At 39.4% G+C, this 24,965-nt stretch overlaps 1 protein-coding gene across 2 annotated transcripts; it reads right to left on the minus strand.

Annotated features, from left to right (window-relative positions):
* Positions 1–16,667: 16,667 nt before the first annotated feature.
* LOC147155638 (uncharacterized) lies at positions 16,668–24,810 on the minus strand. Of its 2 annotated transcripts, none has more exons than XM_086066668.1 (5): positions 24,463–24,810; positions 20,893–20,951; positions 20,652–20,811; positions 19,610–19,745; positions 16,668–18,385 (listed from the first exon to the last, which is right to left on the minus strand). In XM_086066668.1, the coding sequence occupies exons 2-5, from the start codon at positions 20,910–20,912 to the stop codon at positions 18,162–18,164; spliced, it is 540 nt and encodes a 179-aa protein (XP_085922794.1). In that variant the 5' UTR covers positions 20,913–20,951; positions 24,463–24,810; the 3' UTR covers positions 16,668–18,161. The 2 variants fall into 2 exon arrangements, with proteins under 2 accessions (XP_085922794.1, XP_085922793.1); XM_086066667.1 differs by having other exon boundaries at positions 20,893–20,974.
* Positions 24,811–24,965: the final 155 nt, after the last annotated feature.

Raw genomic sequence — 24,965 nt, forward strand, 5'->3', positions numbered from 1 at the left:
CACTGTCACGCTCCGTTGAAGAAGGATTGGACAATGAGACCATAACTGTCACCGACTGGGAGGAAGTATGTGCGCCACCAGGGAAATGTTAAACTCAGCATGAAATAATTTAGCGCTTAATTCATCAATGAAACAGAAAGAAATATGAAAAGCACACTAGAAGAGAATTACGTTTTACAAGAAAAAAAGACGCAATGTTACAAATAGAATGGAAAATAAGTTTTCTGTACAGCAAGGTACTCTGCCATTCAAAAGCTTTGGTTAAATTTTCTAAAGAAAAGCACTTTATTTCCCAATCAAGACCAATAAGAGATATAATCTAGTTTGGTGTTGTGTAATTTTTGAGTGTCTTTACAGAAAATAACTGGTAGAAGTTAAAAGTCACATTGGATTATAGTATTCGAGTAAAAGTCTTGAAGTTTCTGATGTTTGCTGTGTATAATCATCAGAAGTAATTTGCTAATATTAAATGTAATTAAGCATTGGAATTAAAGTGAAATTATTTACAAAAATAAGTAATATGCGCAGCTAGAATTTTGATTATGTATTTATTTTGTATTTAGTTTACTTAAATCTAGGGCTGTATTCTTAAAGATTCTCGTGGAAAAATTTGTAGGAAATTCTAAAAGAAAGTTCTTAGAACAATGTTTGCTTAGAATTTCCCCTAAATGTGAATGATGGATCCTAATTAAGATAAATGCTATTCCTAAAAAATCCTAGCTTTAGCTCCTACAGGTGAGGCCTGTTAAAGGGAGAGTCAACCTTAAACATTTCTTCACAATAATATCTTATATGTGACCTCATTAGTCTAAACATGACATTCTGATTAATATTACATTTGTGGAATATGGAATATGTGCTATACAGCAAAATCCAGCCGTTTTTATCCATCTGAGGGGGCCGCCATTTTGCCACTTGCTGTCAACTGAAGATGGCATCACAGTTGCTCAAGACTCTGGCTACGACCAATCACTTGTGAAGCTGAGCTGTCATTGGTTGTTACCTGAGACCTGAGCAACTGTAATTCCTTTTCACTCGACAGCAAGTGGCAAAATGGCCGCCTTCGGCTATTGATAAAAACTGCTGGATTTTGCTGCTTAACTCATATTTGAATAACGCAATATTAACCAGAATACCGTATTTAGACAAATGGGGCTGCATAGAACATATTATTGTCAAGCGGTTTTTTTTGGGGGGGGGGGGGGGTTGACTTCTCCTTTAAGAGCAGGGAAGAGGACTTTTCAGAGTTCCCTAAGAAGGGTACAAAATGGCCAGGTACGATATGTGTGTGCAAAGTTTCACATTTTCATGAATGCCAAGAGTGAGACCATCAAAATTAGCATAATTTTTCTTAGGAAACAGTGCGTTGCCACAGAAACAGCGTTGGACAAAATAAAAAAAATCTGCTTTTACTTTTCATCTTGAACATCTTTAGATGAAACACTCACTGTTTCAAGACAACTGTATAAAATTTCTACAAATTGTTTAAAATTACCTCTATAAAAGGTTAAAATGAGGCCAAATTCAAAATGGTTTGGTTTATCTATTTGAGGTTCTAACCTTTGCCTATTAAGACCAAGAGTGTATTTTTTTTAACTAGCTTTTAGGATTAACTAATCACAGCTTTTGAAATGATGACTCAGTCAACCACACCTGACTAAGATAGGCGTTTTTGTCCATTTCTTGCTCAGAGTTCTCCGAGAATATTCTGGAACTCCTAAACTAAAACTCCTTTCCTTGCTAGGAAATTTTAAGTTAAGTTTGGAGCTATTTGAGAGAATTCTCAGAATCTTTAGGAATACGGGCCCTGGTTTTGGCTATTGAGCAAAGTTACCTCGCCATCAGAGTGGCACTTGTGTTCTTCCTGAATTTCTTCTGCATCTCATTTTCATGAACTCATACCGCGGTATCTCTCCCACATGAGTAGAAGCTCAACTATTTTGTGCTCCGCCATTCAGGCATTAGATCAACAGTTTTTCTAGATTTTATTTTGTAGTAACAAGTAACAAAAATAGTTAGGAGAAATGTATCGTAAATGTACAGGTATTTCAATTTGGAAAAGAAGTGGAATAAAAGTGAAATCTGTTAGAAAGAGATTTAGACATTGTAATTGTGATTAAAAAAGTATTAACTACCTTTAAAACTGAGGAAATATATTAGATCCTCAAACTTTTGAAAGGTAGTGTTGAAAAATGCCTTAATAGAAAAATATTTGAATAAATATTCCGTTCATTACCACTGACTTCTCCTCAAGGTTCTGACAACAATAGTGTTACAATGCATCATAGCTGCGTGACAAAGTGTTCTAGTCTTTCAAAAGCAGGCAATGAATGGACTGAATGACATAATGAAATAAAGCAGCTTAGTCCCAGGGGATCATCTTTCTCATTTTCTTTTCTTTTTTTTGTATGTGTTTTTGCAAAAAGCCAAGCTCGCGATATTTGTCTTTGTCCTCCCGTTTTGCCCTGTGAAATAAAAAGAGTCCCTCCGTCTTTCCATCGCCATTGGTGAGTGGGCACCGTTAAGGTCCAGAGAGAGAGCGATGACCTCCGCGAAATTCAATCATGGGAATTGAACATTTGGAGGCGTGAGGTCTCTGGTCCAAGGGCAGTTTGGAGATTTAATTAATGTCAAAATAAGGAAGCTGCAGCCTGCACCGGACAATCACGTATGCAGACACGGATCAACACAAAGCTTGTGTTTTGTCCGTCTTAAGAAGATAGTACATTAGCAGTCAGTAGCTTTATTGGGACAAAAGTTGCTGTTTAAGTGATGATAGCTACGCTAAAATCTAGCCATGGTTGAATTAATAGAAAAATAAATCCACTTGTGGAAGTTCCCAAGGAGTGTGTAACTCACAGTGGGGGACAAGTGGCACCATCCTGAGCATTGTAATCTTCTCAAGGCACATGCAGTTTAAAGGGCAGCAGCATTTATTTAAAGAATGTATACATTATTCATATGAACGATATTACTTGTGTCAATGTTTGAGTTTAAAATTATATTTTTGAAGTACATCGTGTATTAAGTATTTTTTCATGACAGGCCATCAAAACCACATTTTTCGCCTCACCTATTTGGGGCTGCAATTGATGTACCACGAAGAGAGAAATAAAAGTAGTATATGATGTGTAATAACTGTTCACCAGTGACTACACCTGCATCAGGGAATATTTGCAGAAAGAAATCTATTCTTTTCAGTTCAAGGTAACATCACCTTAACATTACGTTTCTTTTAATTGCGTATTTGGCTCTTATTTCACATCCATGTCATCACAAATTGATGAATCAGGCTAATCAACGTTTACCAGATGTGAATGGCGTGAATAAAACAGGAAGTACATACTTTATACTCGGGGTGTAAAAATTAGTGTGTTCATTTTGAGTTAATTTGAAGTTCCTTAGAGGCCACTACTTTTTTTAAAGCGCGATTAATGACCGCCCCTTACTTGGAAAAACTGTAGTGCAGTGATTCCAGTCGCAACGCATCACGTCAAAATGTTGCCTTAATAAATGTAATAATAATGCATATATTTGTGGAGACTGGGGTCATGTTGTATTTTACAATTAAAAAAATATGCAGAATTTCACAAGTTACTTCATGTTAAAGATTAGATAGCTCTTAATATGACAAGAAAAATGCACTGAGCTGTCACCAATGTCTTACAAATGGTTATGCCGTCTAGTGGCATAAAAATGACCAACACAAATCAATATCACGCTTGTTTTTTTTGTAGTACAATACATCTTCTTAATTTTAACTCAATTTTATGAATTATTGTGAAAATACTGTATCAATGACTAAAAGACGGTCATATTTCTATTAAACATTTTTTCCATTTTAATGTTAGCAAGAGTATGAAAACTTAAATATATAATAAAATAATTTATCATACATTTTATTGTACATTTAGAACAGATATAAATTTGTGATTAATCGTGAGTTAACTATTGAAGTCATGCGATTAATAACGATATTTAAAAAAAAAAAAAGTACATTATACGAATCTATTCAAATACCGTATGCAATCTGGTTCTGTGACAAGGGTAACATAACATTAAAGAAAAGTATATATACACACACTTTGGTTAAATGTGTCTGTGTGGATACCAGAGAAATTACTCTTGTATGTGTCAGACGTTTACTGCCCCATAAAGAAAAACAATAAAAGAATCAGCAGGACAGAAATAGCGAACAGAATGTGCATTAAAGGACAATTATCACAGTCATTACCGAGGTATTATCATTTCCTATTATTCTCAGTAATGCAGAGATCCCCTTTCTCCTAATGAGCCTGCAATATGGAAGAGGAACTCATTAGAAAGAATTGGAAATACAGGCATCCATCATCTGTGCACGTAGGGGCCAGCTGCAGAAGACGGTGACATATTTGCCATTTTTCCCCTGAGAAACGAGCCACGTTGACAAGAGAAGGGGACACTTGGGTGATTGTTTTTGCAAAACGACAGAGAAGTTATTTAATTTTAATTAGCACTGGTTCCCAAGGTTAGAAGCGTGTGCTGCAGTAAGCAATATCGTTGAGGAAGTTGAGTCAAAAGTAAATATAAATGGATGTACTTTGGAGTGAGATGTCGTTTATGACTCAGAAAGGAAATGTAACTGAGCACCTGAGCATGACTTCAACACCATTTCCCACACCATCCTCAACGCCAGACTGGCTTCAGTTGATTTTTTCGACACACCCAGACTGGTTCAAATCGTATGGCCGTAGCTGGTTCATTCATTCTTCATTGTCCTCTGGTGTTCCCCAGGGCTCAATCCTTGGACCCTTTTTTTGTTTATAATCTACCTTCTTGGCCACATATTTGGCAAATACAACATCTTTCACCCACCTCCACCGTCTCACCCTCATCCCTCTGTGCCTGTCTCTAGGAAAACCAATCCTCCAATTTTCTCAGTAGTGACAAAACTGAGATTATTTCATCGGCATCAAATCCATTCTCGGCAAATTTCCCATTTTCAAACACATAATTGAAAAAAATCCTCTGGCTAATCTAATAATGTACTTTAGTAACACTTGATTTCACACTCAATGATGCATATACAAATATTAAAAAGTACATTTTACAACAAATAATTAGTATAAAACAGAGTGAAAAGTTGTCATTTTGCTAAAAATAATATTACAAGGAAAAAGTAATGTTGCAAGAAAAAAAGATCTAATTTTAGTATAAGTAAGTATAAAATTGTAATTTCAGAGTCTGGGCTTATCAAAACAAAACAGAGATATATTTATCTACAGTGTTTGTTTTCATGTTTAAAAGCAAATGTAAAAATGGGGGGCAGAACTCTTTGGTTTTGAACATGACCTCTGTGTGTCACAACATCATTTCCAGGCTCTATGAGCCTGTCATCGTTGAGTAGGATGAAAGCAAATTGCCTAACACTTCCATTAGGGATTGCTATACGGATAAATGGAAATAGCTTGTGTGAAGTAAAAGTGCTGATGAAAGCAAAAAGTATGTGTAACATCAAGAGTCCTTTCTGACTGACTTTAAAAGGGATTGACTGCGTTGACACACAATTTTTGTACACTAAATTAAAAGGAGGAGGGGGAGCCTGAGCGCAATTATTGTTTTGCTGTTCCAATACTACGACTATTACTACTACTACTGTTCGACACGATAGTCCATATGCACAACAGCTCGACCTAAACTAGGTCGTTATTGGTTCTGCTTGTCTTTGCCGTGTTCACAATCCAACTAAAGTTAAAGCTCAGAAGACACGCATATTACACAACGGACACTCAAGCAACTCTATGTGACAACCACTTTAGTGTCAAGGGCCACCAACCACACAGTAAAATTTGTAGAGTAAATTTGACTGTGTTTAGCGTGGGACCAAATAGACTCAGTTTTAGAGTAAAAGTCACTCAAGGGTTGAGGAACGAACTCACGACCTTCAACTTGGGAGACAGACGATCTACTCGCTGAGCCACACAGCTCCTGCTTGTGTGTTAGCATATCGCTCATGTCAGCTGGAATTCCTAACTCCAAGAGACCAAAACCAATGTTTTTGTTCTCCTCTTGGCAATAAGTAAACAGTAGGAGGGGCATAGCTCAGGTCGTGAGTTTGTTCCTCAACCCTTGAGTGACTTTTTCCCCCCCAATTCTTTATTTTACTCTCTACCGAGTGTAAATATTAGCTTACTCTAAAACTGAGTCTGTTTGGTCCTACTCTATGGTCAAATTTACTCTAAAGAATTTACTGTGCTTAACACAATGTCAGTATTCCGCAACAAGTTGAACCTGGAAGATGTTGACATCATACTTTTGAAGGACCAAAGGAGGGATGTAATGCTTATAGGATCATAACTAAACATTTTTGTCTTTTGTTGACTAGAACAATGCCTTTATGGTATTTAAATAAGTCATTAAATTAAAATAATTGTATCACCTTTGGAAGCATGCAGCTGTAAACATATGTGAAGAATTATGAAATATTAAATTCCTGGGGGGGATCATTATTAATTCAAATCTGAAGGAGATGTGATGAAAGACTCTCTGAAGACTAATTCACAGGCTGACCATGTTCACCTTTTACCTGCTTTCAAACACACAGACCAGAATTTCATCATACTGAGGGCTGTTTCTTATTATATATCTTATTTAGCAACACCACACAACAGTAAAGTACTAGCAAAATAATAAAATATTCCCAAAGCTGTATGAACTTTACAATTAAATCTGGGTGTTATCTTCAAAACGACAAAATGTTCCAGTGATGGTTTTGTGTTCTCATGGACACAGCAAAATAGCAGATTTTGTTTTGTTTCTCTCACTATTATCTTGAGAAAATGGCAGCTACAAGAGACAAATCAGCTCCTTAATTGATCTGGTAATTGCTCAAAATCCCTCAGCTGTCCCTGCCAGTGATCCAATGGCGTTGCTATTGAGGGGGAGTTGGCATTTCTACCCGTGCCATCCCATTCATTCGCTCTCTCTACTAACTCGTCCACAGAGCGTGAAGCATGAGATTGGATTTACAGTGTAATGAAATAAAACACATTGTTCCTCAGTAGTGAGATTAGAGAAGGAGGATTTCCCCGGCTGCGGAGTTGATCAGAAATCGTGGCAAACTGGAAGGAAGTGGTGCTGAGAATGATTCATGTTAACATCACTTGGGTGGTGGTCCGACTCCATCCTTGGCTGTTTTTTGTTGAGATCGTATAAAAGATAAGGTGAATGTTGCGATGTTTACAAGTGAAAACTAAATCCCAAAACATGCAATCTAACGTTTTGTCTCGACCTTTTGTATTTATAAATGGCCTGAAAAGTACAACTGCGTGACCTTTCACTTATTTCGCACCCTGACCCAAACACTAACACAGGGTGCCAGATTTGCTGCAACCAAGTAGCAATAATTTAACTGCGCGCCACTTAATTACACCATACCTATGCAAAATGACACATTAAAGAGGCATGATAACACGGTCAAACGTGATAAGAGAGATTACAGCAAAGCATGCTGGGAAATGCCTCTTGATTCCGCCATATTATCTTTGCAAGCTGATGTAGTCTACCTGCAGCTCTGTAGCTCCAACTAGATGCCGCTCAAATGCTGTACGTGTGTCTTTGGTAGCACATATCTGTGTGAGCAGCTGCTTTCTGGGATGAAAAATGACAAAACATCACATAAGAGTTGCCTCACTGATGAACACCTGCAGTAGTATAAACATAAACAAATGTGATGCCAATTAAATGGCTTGGGGGCTGGGGTGGGTGAGATTGATTTATTGTTATTTGAGCTTTTAGCAAAAAAAAATTGTGTAAATTTTAACTTTGTTTTTTCAACATATTCATACTTTTATTTTATTTTTTGGGGCATGTTTATGTCGATGTTTATTCATTTTCTTTCCTGTCTGTTTCAAATCACACCTATGTTAAAAAATAAAAATAAAAATAAACATCAAATGTTTATTCTGTTCAACCTGCAACTTAAAGTGTGGTCTGAGTTTTGGCACCCTGACTGATTGAGTTTGACACATTTACTGAGTCTTTGTATGTGGTGCCTTCAGTGGACAAACATCCATTTAAATATTGTTTTTTTTCTTTCATTATTTTTAGGCCAACTGCATCATCATGTTAAATGCTTTTCAGTCCTTAACAAATTTAAAAATAATAATAATAATATTACGCCCATTTAGCCCCTCCAAATTGAGTCGCTGAAAGTAGCCAATATAAGCAACATATATTTTGTTCGGCATGCCTATCATGAGACCCACCCAAAACATATTAAGCAACCATTTTAGGCCATTTCGAGGGGACCTTCCAAAAAGGAACTTAACTTAGCACGAAACTTCATTAACTCAACTCCAGAAGATCATAGTTAATTTGACCAAAATTAGGGGTAATAATCAATTAATACATAAAATATCAACATTGATCAGGCCTGTTCGTATTCACCTGAATCTTAATTATTTATTACAACAGAAACAGACAAATGAGATTTTCAAAGTATGTCTCAATTAGCCTTTTTAGACAATGTAAGAGTACAAGGTTGCTTACACAAAAAGTACTTATTATGTTTGTCTAGCTCAATGCCTTTTACGCATTGTCCTAGATTTGAGAAAGTAGCTATAAAGTCTGAAGTGTCGTTCACCTGAGCAAGTGGAAAGAACTGACATGTGACGTATGCGTATGATCTGGCTTTACTCGCATGGAATGAGTGCTAGCATTTGTTAGAAACAAACCTAAATCGGTCCATATCAAACCCAGCACAAGCGCAACACAGAGTATAATCATAAACAAATAGCAGTTGTTGAATATTATAAACAGATGTGAAAGGTCGACCAAACATCTCATGTGTTATTAGATACAATTCCTCACATCTGCATGTTGATGAACGGTAACCGAGACGACGTAGGAGTTGACTCATCCATTCCAATTACAGTGATGGAGAGCTGATGTGAAGCCACTCACACACGCACACGCACCTTAATCCCAAATCTAATTCCTGGCTGTCTGCTTGCAAACGTTCTGAAAGTGAACCCTGGCAGTGGAAGCAGGAATCGCAGCGCCGTCAAGCTGATTAAGAGCCATTGATGCCGACGTGAAGATGTGCGGCCATACACGCGGTTCAGCTGTCGCTCTGTCAAGTGAGCTTTCGTTTGTGCTAACATGATCCACATGTTGTCCTGGTGATAGCTGCGATGGTAGTATTGGCACAAGAGGTGGAATTCTGCATGGACAATGTAAATGGGTCGGACTGGCTGTCACCGCTTGTGAACGCGCCCGTCGAGACTGTAAAAGTCTGTCTGAAAAAGCTCCAGAAGCTCCCTGGCAACCTGATACAAACAACAGGACTCAATAGCACACACTATAAATGAGAAATGAGAATTGCTCTCAGTTCCTTTTCACTAGATGAGAGTGACCAAAGCGGGGCGGGACAGTCCGTTCCAGCTTCCCTTTTTTAAAAATAAAATAAAAATAAATCCAGTCAGCAAGCCAATTGTTTGGCCCGTGTGTATGTCAATCACACAGTTGTCATAGCGATTCATACCACTAATTTATCTACGTCTAATCGCTACCAGACGTGTGTTTATTATACCAGAACTACTTCCTGCTTCCGTGTCTAAGAATTGGAAATGTAGTCCTACTAGCCTAAAGCTGAGGTCATCGGTCAGACCCAATGTTACAATGCCTAAGTCATTTACCACAATATAACTAACGAGAAGAGTTTTCAACCGCAGGGATGTTACCAGAAAACGCTAACAGTTAACCTAGCTGCTTCTATTGCTGTCAGGATTGGCAAGGGGTTGAGGACCAAAACTACAAAAAAATAAAAGGCAAACAAGGACTGTAGAATAAAATTAATATAAGTCCAAACCATATGACACAAAGTAGATAGTGTTGCCAACTAGCGACAAATCTAGCGACTTTTTCTCGTGTTCTTTTTTTTTTTTTTTACCTCTCCCATAAAGTTATTCCTCTCTCCCACAGTGTCCATTACTATTACATGCAAATCACCAATTATGCAAATTAGGCAATGCTGTCATTTGGCAACTTCTAGCTAATTTTAGGACACCCAATCGCTAATTTCCTTACTTGGGAGTTGGCAACACTGAAAGTAGAAAACCGAAACTGGGAATAGACTCACAACCGGGAACATGACATGGACACCAACAGTAGCAATGATCAAACGACTGAAAAGAAGCAGGAAACTAAATACAAACAAACTGACGAGACAACAAGACATGAGTGGCCGAGGGAGCTGATTGGTTGACACAAGGGAGCGGTCTGACGAGAACAGGTGGAAACCAAAACCAATCAAAATAAAAAATCACATCAACAAAAACACAGGTGGTTTCTCATTATGAAGAACTCGCCAAATACAGTCTTCCTACAAGAACACGGTTCTCCTTGTAAATTAGAACAGCTGTGCACTTGTTAACTCCCAACCGACTCAGATTTATTTCCTCGATAGCATCTTGGGAAATTTTCATAGCCAAGCATTCACAAGCAACAACCAATGCTTCCTTGGTTTAAGCTAGCTGACCAGAGCAACATCCTGGTATTCTGTGCCTTCTTGCCTTGTGCGTACTTTCAATTGGAACAGTACTTGGGTCACAACTGATGACGTTTCATTAGATCACAAGGACGTAAGAACGGACGAGAATGCAACGCTAATGTCTTGCTATTTGGGAAAAACTTTTTTTTAAATTGGTTCACAGTGGCTCCTACTCGTGAATTTTTTACTAGACGTTCACAACAAATATCAACTATGAATGCCAATCTAAACTGTGACATTTAATGTATGTGCATTTCACCTTAAAATGTTGTTTTGTTGTGCCATTGTATATTCCCATTACATATTTTTTTTGTACCTGGGGCTGTGCAATTAATCATAATTCAATTACAATTTCAATTATTACACTCCACAATTACAAAATCGGCATAATCGTAAACAAAAATAGAAAATTATTTATACTAATTTTGAGTTGTTTAAATTGATATTTTTGCACCTTTTTTTTATTCTAAAATGACTAATTTAATCAATCTTGTTTGGTCTTGCATAATTATTGTGTTTCAAAGAAAATGTATTTGTCTTAATAATTGTTTGTTTTTTACGGGTTTAAACATTTTCTTGTTTTGTACCAAAAAAAACAAAAAAACAATTATTGTCCTTTAAGCGTGATTTCAATTATTACCAAATTAATTGTGATTCATATTTTATTCATAATCGAGTAGCCCTACTCTGAGGTTCCATGTGCCTCTTGGAAGTTAGTGTATAATTATTGCGCTAAAACGCTTGCTGAGGAACACATTTTGTGGCTATAATTTAAGTGTTTAAGGCATATTGTAATCTTCTACACTTCACTGGTACTGTTCTCGTCCTCCTCATCATTCTAGTCACATGTGTATTTCCAAACTGTTTTAGGAGCGAAATGCTGACAGAAGAGTCTTGGCATAGATGGATGGTTTGTTCAACTGGCCAGTGCGGTGACAGCTGTCAGGTGCTCCCAGACGAGACAATTTCTCATTTTCACCTTTCATCCTTAAGATGAAGCCACCAGAGGATAAAAGTCACAAACATGCAACTTTCTATTTGGAGCAAAAACAAATTGACTCCGGGGACTGAGAAAGTGCACTTTTCTTTTAAAAGTATGCCATGATGTGACGAGGGATGGAGGGAGAAAAATAAGCAGGGAAGTCAAACTGCACATTATAACGCTCCAATAAAAGCTTCCTTACTTAAGCCATCAGCACAAAAACCCTCAGTGGTGAATAACAACAAATGATGAGCCCTCGTAATATTTTTCTGACAGCTGGATAGTAAAAGTACTTTTAAGGAAATCACAGCCCAAATTTTTTTATTTTGACACTTGGAAAGATGGTAATTTTCAATGAATCATTGAATTTAAAGGAAAGAAAGAAAAATATTATTTTGCACCCACTCTTCTCTTCCTGATTTTTTGGATAATAGGTTATGGACAAACGGATGAAAGGAAGTTTTATCAGTCGACCAAGTCACCAATCAAGCCTGAAAAGTAACAAGCAGCAGACACCAGCTGCCATAGAAATCTGAGCTAATCAGCTAGTTTGCAGTGCAATCACACTGCACCTCCCTGTTTATCATGCAAGCCCAAATCCCATTTTGTCTCAATCAAAATGAATCTATTCTATCTCATATTCAAACATTTATACGTGCTCTTTATTATCACACATGAATGATGTAGCTGCTGAGCACAAGGTGTGGCTACTGCACGTACTGATGCAGCCAAAGTCTGTGAGTGCAATACATCTCAGGAATTATTACATGGGCAGGCAGGCAGCATGGGAGCAAAGCTTCAGGTTCAAGGCATAAATGTAACAACCAGCCAGTGGAGCGACACTGCCCTCTAGTGGAGCATCTACATAAATGCAATAGTAACCGAGTGAAAAATTAAACAATTAAACTCAGACGTTACTTTTGAATTGTCGTTCAACTTAATAATGGCTGGGACTGAAAAAAAAAATACAAAAGAATGATGGTAAGATTTTGAGGGACATACACTCAGGTGTGTCTAACCAGGGTTATGGTTTGGAATTTTCATTATAGCTAGTTTGTATTTCATTTTGAGTTTTTGTTGTTGTTTTAATTAGTTTTCAGGGCGGCTCTGTTAATGTTTATTAGTTTTAGTTATTTTTAAAAAAATACTTAATTTTAGTATTAGTTTCCGGTTTTTTTTAAGTTGTGTATTACTTATGTACTTTGTGCAAGATTTTTAAAAACACCATGGTAAAATGAAAAAAAGGAACATACTTCTTTACCTAGCGTTTCGTTTCTGTTGAATTTAACGAAAAACCAAGGTCCGAAGGTGTCCAAATGTCCAAGGAGCGAAAATGTCAGGCACTCAAAATGGGCTCTTTGCACAAATCCACTACACTTCTTGAACTCAGTATCACTCCTTCATTTCCTGTCTTTCATGATTGGACAAACTGATTAATCCATGTGTGCCTGACCTCAGTAACCACGACGACAATGGCCAGACACACCTGGATTAATCAGTTTGTCCAATCATGAAAGACAGGAAATGAAGTTAGGTGGTATTGAGTTCAGGAAGTAGTGATTTTGTGCAAATACCTCATTACCCTCAACCGGGTTGATATAGACCACAATGCATTGCGAGTATGAAAAAAAACCATGGCACGAGCAACAGCACAAGTGCGGGAATCAAAGCGATGCATTAAATATATACTACAGAAATAATTAATTCGTTTTAGTTGAAAATATGTACAACAAAGGAACTTAAGTACAGTTTTAAAACATTTTCATTCCTGATAAATAGTCGGAGATTTATGCGCCGGTGCATCATGACAGGTACGGTGGTTATGTGACGTAATATGTGACGAGGAGAAAGTAGTGAGCTGGCTGTCTGAACTGCCAAACAGAATGAGGGCACTACAAATTAGGCCACTATATAGGGCGGGGCGATGTAGTGAATGAGGGGTTAGGGCAGAGGTGGGCATCGAGGGCCGGAGTCCTGCAGGTTTTGCATGTTACCCTTCTCCAACACAGCTGATATATGATCAGCTCATCAGCAAGCTCTGCATAAGCCTGATAACGATCCTGTTGATTGGAATCAGCTTGTGTTGGAAGTGAGAAACCTCCAAAACCTGCAGGGACTCCGGCCCTCGAGGACCGAGATTGCCCACCTCTGGGTTAGGGGATAAGGGTGCACATTCGGACACAGCCCAGGTGAGGCGAGCCATTGGAGCCAAAAGTCAAACACGCAAAATTGTCACCTAAGACTAGAGTCGCGTCATCTGAAGGTGCTTTTCTATTAGCTGCTGCTAGATTACGTCATCTATGTGTGACATCAGGTATATCAAACAAGTACCTTTCAAACATTAAACAAAACGCTAGGTGAAAACTAAATACACATTTCAAATAAAATTATACACATATGTTATGCTATACACAAGCAGAAATACTTATCATTACTTCTTCCCATAGCTACAATGTCTAATTGACAAAATATAAAGCCTGAGTTTGTTAATGAAAGCCAAAAAAAGATGGCTTTATTCCCATACATTTAAATGTATGAATGTGGGAGAAAGTCTTGGATGCAGTTTTTTTTCTCTAAAAATGTCAAATTGTTTGTATATTATTTAGAGCTGTCAAATGAATAAAATCAATTTTAATCAGAATAATCACATTTTAGAATTTTGATTAATCACGATTAACTGCTTAATAAAAAATGACTTTTTTATCAAAAATGTTCCCCGCCAAATTTGAAGAGCTGCACCGTGTTAATTGTGTTAATTATTTTAATGTTATGAGGAAGTCTTCAACATTTTTTGATCCATTGCACACGCTCATCCTCAACTTTTTCTAATCAGTTAATTTCTTGCATAATTTAAAATGGAAAGAAATGACCCCAATATTTTGACATGAACAAAATTTCTAAATGTGATACGCAAACATGTATTAAATACTTTACTTTAATGCATGTAATGATGCTTATTGCTCAAACACAACTTGTGCTACCTTAAACATAGCCACCCGCTGTCAGACTAAAGGATAATCTATGGTCAAAATTAATATTAATATTAATCTGCGTTAATTCATGATTAATGCGATAATTTTTTCCATCCATCCATCCTCGACCGCTTATCCTAGGTCGGGTCGCGGGGGCAGCAGCTTTAGGAGGGATGCCCAGACTTCCCTCTCCCCAGCCACTTCAACCAGCTCCTCTGGCGGGATCCCAAGGCGTTCCAGAGCCAGCCGAGCGACATAGTCTCTCTAGCGTGTCCTGGGTCGTCCCCAGGGGCCTTCGCCGGTGGGACATGTCCGGAACACCTCTCCAGGGAGGCGTCCAGGAGGCATCCGAACCAGATGCCTGAGCCACCTCAGCTGGCTCCTCTCAACACTCACGGATGACCGAGCTTCTCACCCTATCTCTGAGGGAGAGTTAACTAATTTTGGCCGCTTGTATCCGGGATCTTTTTTTTCCGGTCACGACCCATAGCTCATGACCATACGTGAGGGCAGGAACGTAAATTGACTGGTAAATCGAGAGCTTTGCCTTACGGCTTAGCTCCTTCTTCACCACAACGGACCGATACAGAGTCCGCATCACTGCAGACGCAGCACAGATCCGCATGACGATCTCCCGCTCCATCCTGCCCTCACTCGTGAAACAAGACCCCAAGATACTTGAACTCCTCCACTTGGGGAAGGATCTCATACCCGACCCGGAGAGAGCACGCCACCCTTTTCCGACTGAGGACCATGGTCTCGGATTTGGAGGTGCTGATCATCATCCCAACCGTTTCACACTCAGCTGCGAACCGCTGAGCCTAGAAATTCTGTCCATAAAAGTTATGAACAAGATCGGTGACAAAGCAATATTTTTTTGTGATTAATTAATCAATTAACGCTTTAACTTTGACAGCACTAATATTATTACACTATATCGTCACTGAGTGTTATCCTCAAACTTGTTTTCAATTGCATGTGACGCGTCATTTGTTTACACCTAAATAAAAAGTTAGAAGTACTTAATGGACTATATGCCACGGAGGAGGCGGGACTTCCGACTTCCGGGTTTTCACCCATCAACTTTGGTTCTGTTTTCGGTTTGCGACGTGTGGGCCGCGTCCCAGTTCCCGTCGACGGGTGCGAGGCTGCAGTGTCTCTCTCAGTGTCAGAAGCATTTCAGATAACCGAGACGCCCTCCCGGGTGGGTGTGCGAGTGTTGGAACGCAGCCAGCAGGAAACGGCGCTGGTGTGTAAAACCCGGAAGTCGGAAGTCCGTGGCATCGACCCCAGAGTGAGTTATTCCTAAATTTTCAAGTAGGTCCTACTTAAATTTGAGCCATACGTTTTAAAATGCTTGAATTTGCAAGAGCGAGTTTTAAAATGGAAAGGTGCTGTGCCTGTTAATTACACCGATCTACAAAGATGTTCAATAATAAATAACAGGTGTTGTGAACTAGAAGGAGCTTCTTGCAGAATACAGAATGATGTACAGTACTTCTTCAGCACTCACCTCATTTCCATCACAACATAAATCAGATTACATCCGCCTTATTTAATTGTTCAAACCAACGTGAACCGTATTACACACGATGTACTGCAATTACGCTACGTTGCATTCGCCATTCGGTGGCGCTGCGCTACAACTTTGGTGTTCAAATGGGGGACACGTATCCGGTGGTGACGAAAGCGCCAACAGCCGTCTTAGTTAAAACAGCGAAATATACTCAAAATACATATACTACTACTTAACGTTATCTTGATTTAAGATTATAGTTATGTTTAAATGTATAGTTACGTTCAGGCTTAGTAAAAAAAAAATGTTTAAAAGACAGAATTGGAGGTCACGTGTTACCGGTAAAGCTACACTCGCCCATGGTCTGCAGCTAGACTTTTCTCACGCCATATGGCATACACGGTGGAACTTCTGCCGTACAGGCAGAAAATAACGTGAAAATGCAGTGGAGAAAGCAATGTATTCAAGTTGGGCACCCTGAGTGAATGGCAATATAAGATGGGCACCAGTGGCTTCACTTATTCCAATGGCCAGTAAGCAGCATTGACAGTCCATAAACCGTATTCTATCTGCTCCAAGTTAACCAAAAATAAGACAAACAGTATTATCAACAAGTTTAATGCCCCCCCCCCCCCAAAAAATAATAAAAAGCCACCCGTCAAAAAGTCACACCTGAAGAGATTCAATTTAATTAAGCCTTGTTGGGAATGAGCAGGAAGCTAACACAGTAGACACAGAAATATAAGACAACAATGATGCTTGGCTATAAATCAGTCATCACAATTTCACCTCTCAAGTCTCCAACACCCTCAAACAAATTAACTGAATTTGTCAACAATGCTTATTAAAAAAAAGATAACAGAAACCTTCAAGCCAAGTTTACTTTGAAATGCAGTGAAATAAAATCCAAAACGCATGGTAATGATAACAGAAAATGAACTCACCAACCTGTGGTAGACTTATATGTACATTATAATAAGCTGCTAAAATAGTTTTGGTTAGTTTTCATTTTGCAGTACAGTATTTCAGGGGGGAAAAAGTAGTAGGGGCCCTCACGTTCAAAGATGTTTTTTCATTACAGTCTTGAAAAGAAAAAAGTGACAATATTAGTCATCAGAGTATGTTGCTGCAGGGTTTTGAATGTAGAGCCAATCCACAATTCATTGTTTTACCATTGGCACAGAACATTTACAATTAGATATTGCCCACTTCAGTTAATGTGAGGAGGGACAAAATATTATAAACACCCCTCAGTGCAACTCTAGACAGCATCACAAATCACAGCCAGCCAATAAAACTCAAGCGGATTAATTGGGAGCACAGATGTTGGTTTTAGCTAGCTGTATTGAGTAACTTGACAAAATGCTCCCCAACGCCCCCTAAAAGGACCACACCAAGGCACATTAAACAACACTAGAATCCATATAAAAATATTTAGACAAATTGGATTTTTAAAGCAAGTCTACACTTGAATTCAAATATATTTTGGTATTGTATTAAAGCAAAAATCATGACTGTACCAATAATGCTGGACACAAATTTGGATGTTCTTTGATACAGTAATTTGCCCTAAAACGTAATTGTGACTTCTCTGTGGATTTAATGTTGTTAACGTGCTTAGAAAGAAACTACTGAGACAAAAAGACGTCTCAGCCAAAAATGGAACTGAAAAATTGGTTGTTTTGCCAATTTCCCCCAAATGTGGTTCAAAGAGGCATGAGATGTACACTGAAAAATGTGAACAGTATTTCTCTTCATGTGTCTCGACTCTGCTGGAGTTTTGACATTAGAGCTGTCACGCTGCTGGTTGCTACGGGGAAGGTTTTGAGGCACGCGGGCTTGCTGACGTCATCTGTTATGACCAAAATCATCAGATGCCTACAAAGTAGAAAAAAGACAAACCAAAAACCATTGAACGCACGCACGCGCGCGTGAGACACACACACACGCACACACACACGCGCACACACACCCTCGCACGCACACACACGCACACGCACACCCCCCCCCCACACACACACACACGCGCGCACACACACACACACACACACACGCGCACGCACACACGCACGCACACACACACTGTGGCGCAACTAAGAGCAAGGCTGAGGTTTGTCTTTTGGAAGGCAGTATTTGGGGAAAAGGCAAACTGGCATTCAACTAGACGGGCATGTTCGCAGAATGCGACTCTGTGCGGCTCGCTACGCCTTCTTGTTGGCGGACTTGAGGTTGGGGAGACCGCGTATAAGGGGGCGGCGCCTCGTTGGCGCTATTGGAGTCCCCTTCCTCAGAGATGAGTGGTGTGAGGTTGGAGGGCCGAGGCGCGTCAGCCTCGTCGTCGTCGTGGGCGCACTCGCTGTACGGAGGCGGTTTCAGATCGTCCTCTGAGAAGGAAAGAGCAAAGAAGAAATTGAGTTGAAAACCAGACAAAAAAGCTATGAAGTCAACAAATATTTGGTAGACTAGTCTGTCTTGAGGACAAACATTCATTTTCCTTCATCTCCACAGCTAAACCGAGAAATTGACATTTGTGACTCAAATGAATTGGACTAATCTTGCCTACAGGCTGTCACCATATTTCAGTCGAGATAGTTGGAAACTTCAAACAATTCCGGACTGCTTCAATTATATTTCTACCGTACAACTTCCTGTTGACAGTTTTTAATCTATCAACATGGAATTTTCAGGGGTAAATCTGCTTCCCCATTCCACTTTATAAGACTCGGCACATTTATTGGATTGAGATGACAATTACCTACTTTTGGCTATAAAGATTGCCAAACAAAGTTTATGCTTATTAATTCTGCTATTTAGCTTTAGCTTCAAGTGTAATTGTAGTTTATTAGAAAGCTGCAAAAAGGAGGTTAAATCTAGGGGTGTGCCAATAAAAATGGATTCTCATTTAGTACGATTCAGAATCAATTTTAAATGTCCCAAAATCGATTTTATTTCAATTATTTTGTACTGTCTTGCCCTTGTTTGTGTGTGCCTATATTGGGAGCGGTGTTCATGTTGTACACGATTTGGCCACTTAGGGACAGTGTGGTTCCAAGCGTTCTGATACACTGTTATGTTGCAGCCACATTAGAGAGTAGAAGGAAAAAAGCCACGATCAAGTTATTCCCATAAAAGTTGTGTTTTTTTTTTGCAGCCTAGGAAGAGCATTTGCCGGTGAATAATGTTAAGATGCTTCTCTGTGAACATTCCTGAAGCATTTTGCATGAATAGCCGTTCTTTTGAGTGATAAAAGTGCCGCGAGACTATAAATTGAAGCAGAAATCATTGTCAATCAATCATTTTGAATCAAATCAAATCGTTAAACCAGGGACGGCAAGATCCGTTCTTCAAGGGCCGGAGTCCTGCAGGTCTTGCATATTTACCTTCTTCAACACAGCTGATTCATGATCAGCTCATCAGCAAGCTCGGCATAAGCCTGATAACAATCCCGTTAATTGGAATAAGCTGCAGTTGGAGTAGGGAAACCTCTAAAAACTGCAGGACTCCGACCCTTGAGGACCGCAGTTTGCCATCCCCGCGTGAGGCAGTCAAAGATTCCCACCCGTAGTTGAATCAATCTTTATATTTCAAGGCAACAGTGAGTGTGCTACCTCCAGAGACGGCGTCATATGGTGGTGGCATGTCCAGGTGAGAGAAGGATACGGCAGGTGGTGGCGGCGCCGTAGAGGGCTCTTCTTGTGACAGGTCATCAGGTACGCCATACCAGCTAGGCCAGAGTGAGGTTTGCTGCGGAGGGGGTTGAAACGTCAATTACAATTACAAAGGCGTCAAATATGCATGTGTTCAACAATCTATGTACAATAAGAATACCATTAGGGGATTTGCTGAGCTGGTTTTACGGCACACATCCTACATCCTGTTCATTTTCTGCTGCTTAAACTATCAAATGTACTAAGTTGTAACACTTTGCTTCAGGCCTACACATTTGCAAACTTGACAAACCAGCATATATTACATTCTTGCAGTGGACTACTCCAGATTGCTGCACACTTCTGAAACAGTTTTCAATTTATTGGTCAAGTACGTAAAAACACACAACACAGTCACAACATAATAAAAATGACCAACAGAGTAAGTCAACGGGAAGGCTGGCGGCTCGCTAATTAGCACCACAAGTCTCTCTCAAATGGGGAAAAAAACAAAGCAAATGTAAATGCTAAAAATAGCACTATAGTCATATCTAATGCAATATGGGCGAAGGCTAAGACAAACAGGAAATGCCTTAAATGAGTCACACACATTTCGGCGTCAATGTTGCTGCTAGTGTTGATCAGACACAGTGATGTGAAGAGAAAAGCAACAGTGTTCTTAAAAAAAACCCGACTAAACAGAAGAATGCAATCCATCATGCTGCCAGTTTAGTCCTAAGTCTTTTTTACTGAGCAGATGTCAGCACTGCTTCGGTTCTAGAGGACAGGAGCTAGCACAAAAAAGTGAAATTCACTTAACTGGCGTCGCCAGTGGCTCATTGCTAAGTGACCTTATTTGACTTCCTTTCCCTCCTACAGATTACATTGTGAAAGCTACTTGCGTCATCCATTCCTGACATCTACTGTGATAAAAAACATAGCCCGGAGGTGCAAAAGCACTTGTGCAGGCGACATGGATGCGATGGTTTCAGTTGGGACTTACACTCTGTCTCTCGCACATTTGATGGAGGTACGCCCTCCCTCCAACGATGACTATCTGGGCATTGCGGGGGTTGCTCAGGTACGCGGCCAGCTGCCGCTGTCTCGAGCGGTACCAGCACACGTAGAAGAAGATCTTGATGATGATGAACACAATGACCACTCTGTAATGAGGAGGAGGACAAACAGGCTCATCGTTCACGCTTAATTATCTACTGTATGCTGATATGAATAATTATACGTACATATACCAGTAGAGCTCCATTTTGGTGGGACTTCAATCACTGGGCAGTGGCTTTCATAGCTGGCAAACAATTCAGTCAGTTTCTAAATGGAAATACAACTAATGAGGGCAAATGAAGCAACATCAGTATTACTACCAACGCTGAGGCAAAATAGATTGGAATATCGTATATTTTACAATTGGAGTGGAGCAAGAATCCAGCATCCCCATATGCATTGTTGTTACTCATCAGAAATGTTCTGGTGGTGTCTATCGCGATACATACACATAATTATTGTTATTGAACTATCACGAGGAGGAATTAATTGATGCCAGATTATTTTTTTTGCCTTAGGTATTGGTTGCTGGTAACGGCAGCCCCCACATGTACCCAATACCTTAAAGTCATGCTTGTATTGTATTAGCCAGATACCAGGGTATCGGTACTCGCCCATCCCCACTTAAAATGTATTTTTTTGTTCACTCATTAAATATTATTTCCCTTGATTTATTGTAAATGATCAAATAGAAAAACCTTAGTAAAATGCATGCATTTGATTAAATTAGTGCTGCCAATGTTAAAGTGTTAACTAAAAAATGATTCACAAAAAAATATCGCAATAATTATGTATTAACGCAGATTAATCACATATTAATTTTTATTTATTTAATTTTGATCGCAGATGATCCTTTAGCGTGACAGCGGATGGTTACGTTAACTCTTTGACTGCCAGACGTTTTCAGAAAAGGGATGCCGCCAGTGCCAGCCGATTTAAGCATTTTGACTGATTTTCAAGGTCCACAGAAAATGTTCTGTCTGGACTATGGAAACACACGTACTACCAAATGAAAGATTGGACTTTCATCTTTCATCAGAAAAAAAGAGTTTGTTTCTACCTTATTCCGTTCTTTAGTAATCAACAATAGAAAATGGTTAGTTTGACCCAATTTCGCCTGTGTTGGACCAAAATACGGAGAAATCAAGCTTTTAGTGAAACGATATTATTTCATGCATTCTAGTGAATTTGACACTTCTTTTTGTCCATGAATGATGCCACAAACACCTAAATAGTGCTTTACTTCTATAAAACACTACCACCAAGAATGAAAAAGTGTTTTTTGATAGCAAAATACGTTTATTTACATTCAACAGTGTAACAATTTGACAACAATTTGGCAAACTATTTACAAATGTGTGCAACTGTGGTGCTATTTACAAATATGTGGATGTTTCAACGACAGTTTTTCTTTTTGTAACACTCTCCTGCGTGCAAAGAGACGCAACAGCATTTGCACAACAGATTGCCTCTTCGCGTGCGCCACTTTCTTGCCGGCCGTTTTTTTCCGGGGAATAGCAAGTATATACTGCAGTGTGTCATCAAGTCTAATATCAGGATCATGCTACGGTTACGTTACGGTGGTGTTACGTCTCGCTTCCCCGTGTCCTTCGGTTGCTATACCGAGTGGTAGATGTTCTGATCCATTTTATCCACTCCATTCATGGTGGCATCGTAGTCCAGAAACAGTGTCTTCTCCGTGATCAGACTGTACCCGCTCCTCCGATGAATATGCATTGGACTCGGGGTACTCTTCATTGTCCGATCGAATGTCCGCTTGTGCAGCTCCGCGTTTTCCGGCCTTAGCAGCGCTAGCCGCGCTTTGCCGGTGAGGCTTACTACTTGTTCATAACAGTCACGCCAAAGCTTCCAACTTTGGCGTAGAGCTCGGAGTCATCTTCATCATCATCATCAATCTGCATTGGTCGATGCCAACTCTCCATCGCCCGATCGAATGTCCGATTGTGTAGAAGTACCCGGCCGGCTATTGTGCGCGTTTTCCGGCCTTAGCAGCGCTAGCCGCGCTTAGCCGTGAGGCTTACTACGTGTTCATAACAGTCACGCCAAAGCTTCCAACTTTGGCGTAGAGCTCGTTGTCATCATCATCGTTGACATCAATGCGCTTTTTAGTATTGATTGATGCTTTCCGTCTTTGAAAAAAATGCTCAAGCTGAGCTGCTTGTAACCGGTTGCTTGGTCAAGCCATTGTGGCTTGGATCAGCCATTGTCTCCTCAACACTCTAGCTCCGCCTCACGTCTTCTACTGACGCCCACGGTGGGCGGCCCATCCAACCTTGTGCAAAGAGAGTCATCGCTGCCCTCTAGGGGCCAAAACGAGTCTTTGACTAATCAGATCTGCCTGATACTTTCAGCACAGCTGCCCAAGGCTTTCCTGCACCCGTTTTTGAAAAAAAAAAAAAAAAACATAGGGGACGTCTTTTAACGTCCTCGGCGCCCTTCCCTAGGTTTATGCTAAACGTTTTATAACGTTTATGGCAGTCAAAGAGTTAAAGATAGCACAGGTTGTGTTTGAGCAATGAACATAACTACATGCATTAAAGCATTTAATAAATGTTTGTGCATGACATTCGAAATATTTGTTCCTGTCAAAATATTGGGGTTATGTTTTTTCATTTTAAATTTGCAAGTAATTAACTGTTTAGAAAAAGGATGTGCGTGTGCAGTGGATACATTTTTTTGAATATGTCCTCGTAACATTAAATGTCGAAAAAATTACCACATAATGGGTGCTCTAAAAATTTGGCGGGCAAACATTTTTGATAAAAAAGCCTTTTAAATTAAGCGATTAATCGGGATTAATCAAAATTCTAAGATATGATTAATTTGATTAAAATATTTAATCGTTTGTCAGCTCTAGATGAATAAATTGTTAATTTTTTAACATTTAAAAATGAAGTACTTTATTATTAAAATATACTATGTTACATACACAATTACTTTAAAATCAAATGTTGCCCTTCAGCACAAAAGTTTTCACACTCAAGCTAAGAGAGGATGAATGTCTTGTCTACATTATGACGGCTTAGAGTGAAATCCCCCAAAAAAGTTAAAAGCTGTATAGCAGGGGTGTCTAAACTTTTTCTTTCAAGAGCTACACAGAAAAATCCCAGAATGCAAGTCAGTTTAACATTTTTCACTTATTTAAATGGCAAAAACAATTGAATTTTTTAACGTAAATTTACTGAAAATGCACAAAACGGACATGCAATTTATGCCCGTTTCCATCTGTTCTTCTTTTGTGAATATTGAGAGGGGACTCTGCCACTGTAGGAAAGTTAGTGTTTTAAATATTTTGGTGAAAAATAGAAAGTGAGAGATGAGAAGGAACTTTTTCACTTCGCCTGCTTACAACGTGAATAACCTGATCAGTAGTACGATGCAAGGCAACGACATGTCCGTGTCAATTGGGAATTCTAGCATATGCCTAGGGCCGCTAAAAAAAAATGGGACCGTGGGCCTCAAATGGCCCCTGGGCCGTAGTTAGACAACCCACAAAAACACAGATTCATAGCCAATCCTTCTCGAACACACCGCACATCTGTAGAGGTGCCGAGAAAAAACCCCACTGTGCATCCTCGTTTTTCTGATTAAAAAATATATATTACTTTTAAATACACACACGATAAAAGATTTGACTCTTAAGCAGTAACAAAAACAGCTGTTGGGAACGTCAAACTAGCCTCTTAAGCTAGCTGACCACCAAACTTTGCCCAAAACAAAGAAGTTGGACTTACTTTAATGCAGCGCCGCGGCATGAAGGCACATCACACGGTTAGTTAAGCCGGCGAGGTGGACCATTGCCTGCGTCTCGTGCGGTATTCTGATGCCAGGGAAGCTCCAGGTAACAACTGAGGCTACGAAAGCAGGCCACAAGCACTAACAGTCGCTCCCGTTTACCCAAACATTTCGCCGCAAAGCACCTGAAAATGACCTAATGTGCAAGCATTTTCAACGCAGTCCTTGCTACTTACTAGTCAAAATATGTTACAATAACAGGAAGAACTCGTCTTGTAATTTTGCTTAGCATTGTGTTACCCCAGCACACATCCTAGTGCCCACTTCCAACACCGCCCACTCGGGTGGGCGTGGCTTCAACTGTTGCCTTCAGGAAAGATCGGAAAATGCTCGATTTAACCACAGGAATGTGCGTTAATAACTACGGTGAAAACCAAACCAACTATTTTAAACAAATTAGTTTATTTTTGTTGGTATTAACTGCAAAGTCACGCTAGAGAGG

Source organism: Leptonotus elevatus, chromosome 21 (assembly GCF_054856555.1).
Source record: "Leptonotus elevatus isolate MCC_2025b chromosome 21, RoL_Lele_1.0, whole genome shotgun sequence".
Lineage (NCBI taxonomy): Eukaryota > Metazoa > Chordata > Actinopteri > Syngnathiformes > Syngnathidae > Leptonotus > Leptonotus elevatus.

Bases quoted from the DNA above. Each gene is read 5' to 3' on its own strand.
- LOC147155638 (XM_086066668.1), bottom strand. From the start codon at position 20,912: ATGGAGCTCTACTGGTATAT. The intron at 19,746-20,651 runs GTAAGTCCCAAC...CCCCCTCCGCAG, and splicing joins AAATGTGCGAGAGACAGAGT to CAAACCTCACTCTGGCCTAG. The intron at 18,386-19,609 runs GTAGCACACTCA...TTTCCTTCTCAG, and splicing joins ATATGACGCCGTCTCTGGAG to AGGACGATCTGAAACCGCCT.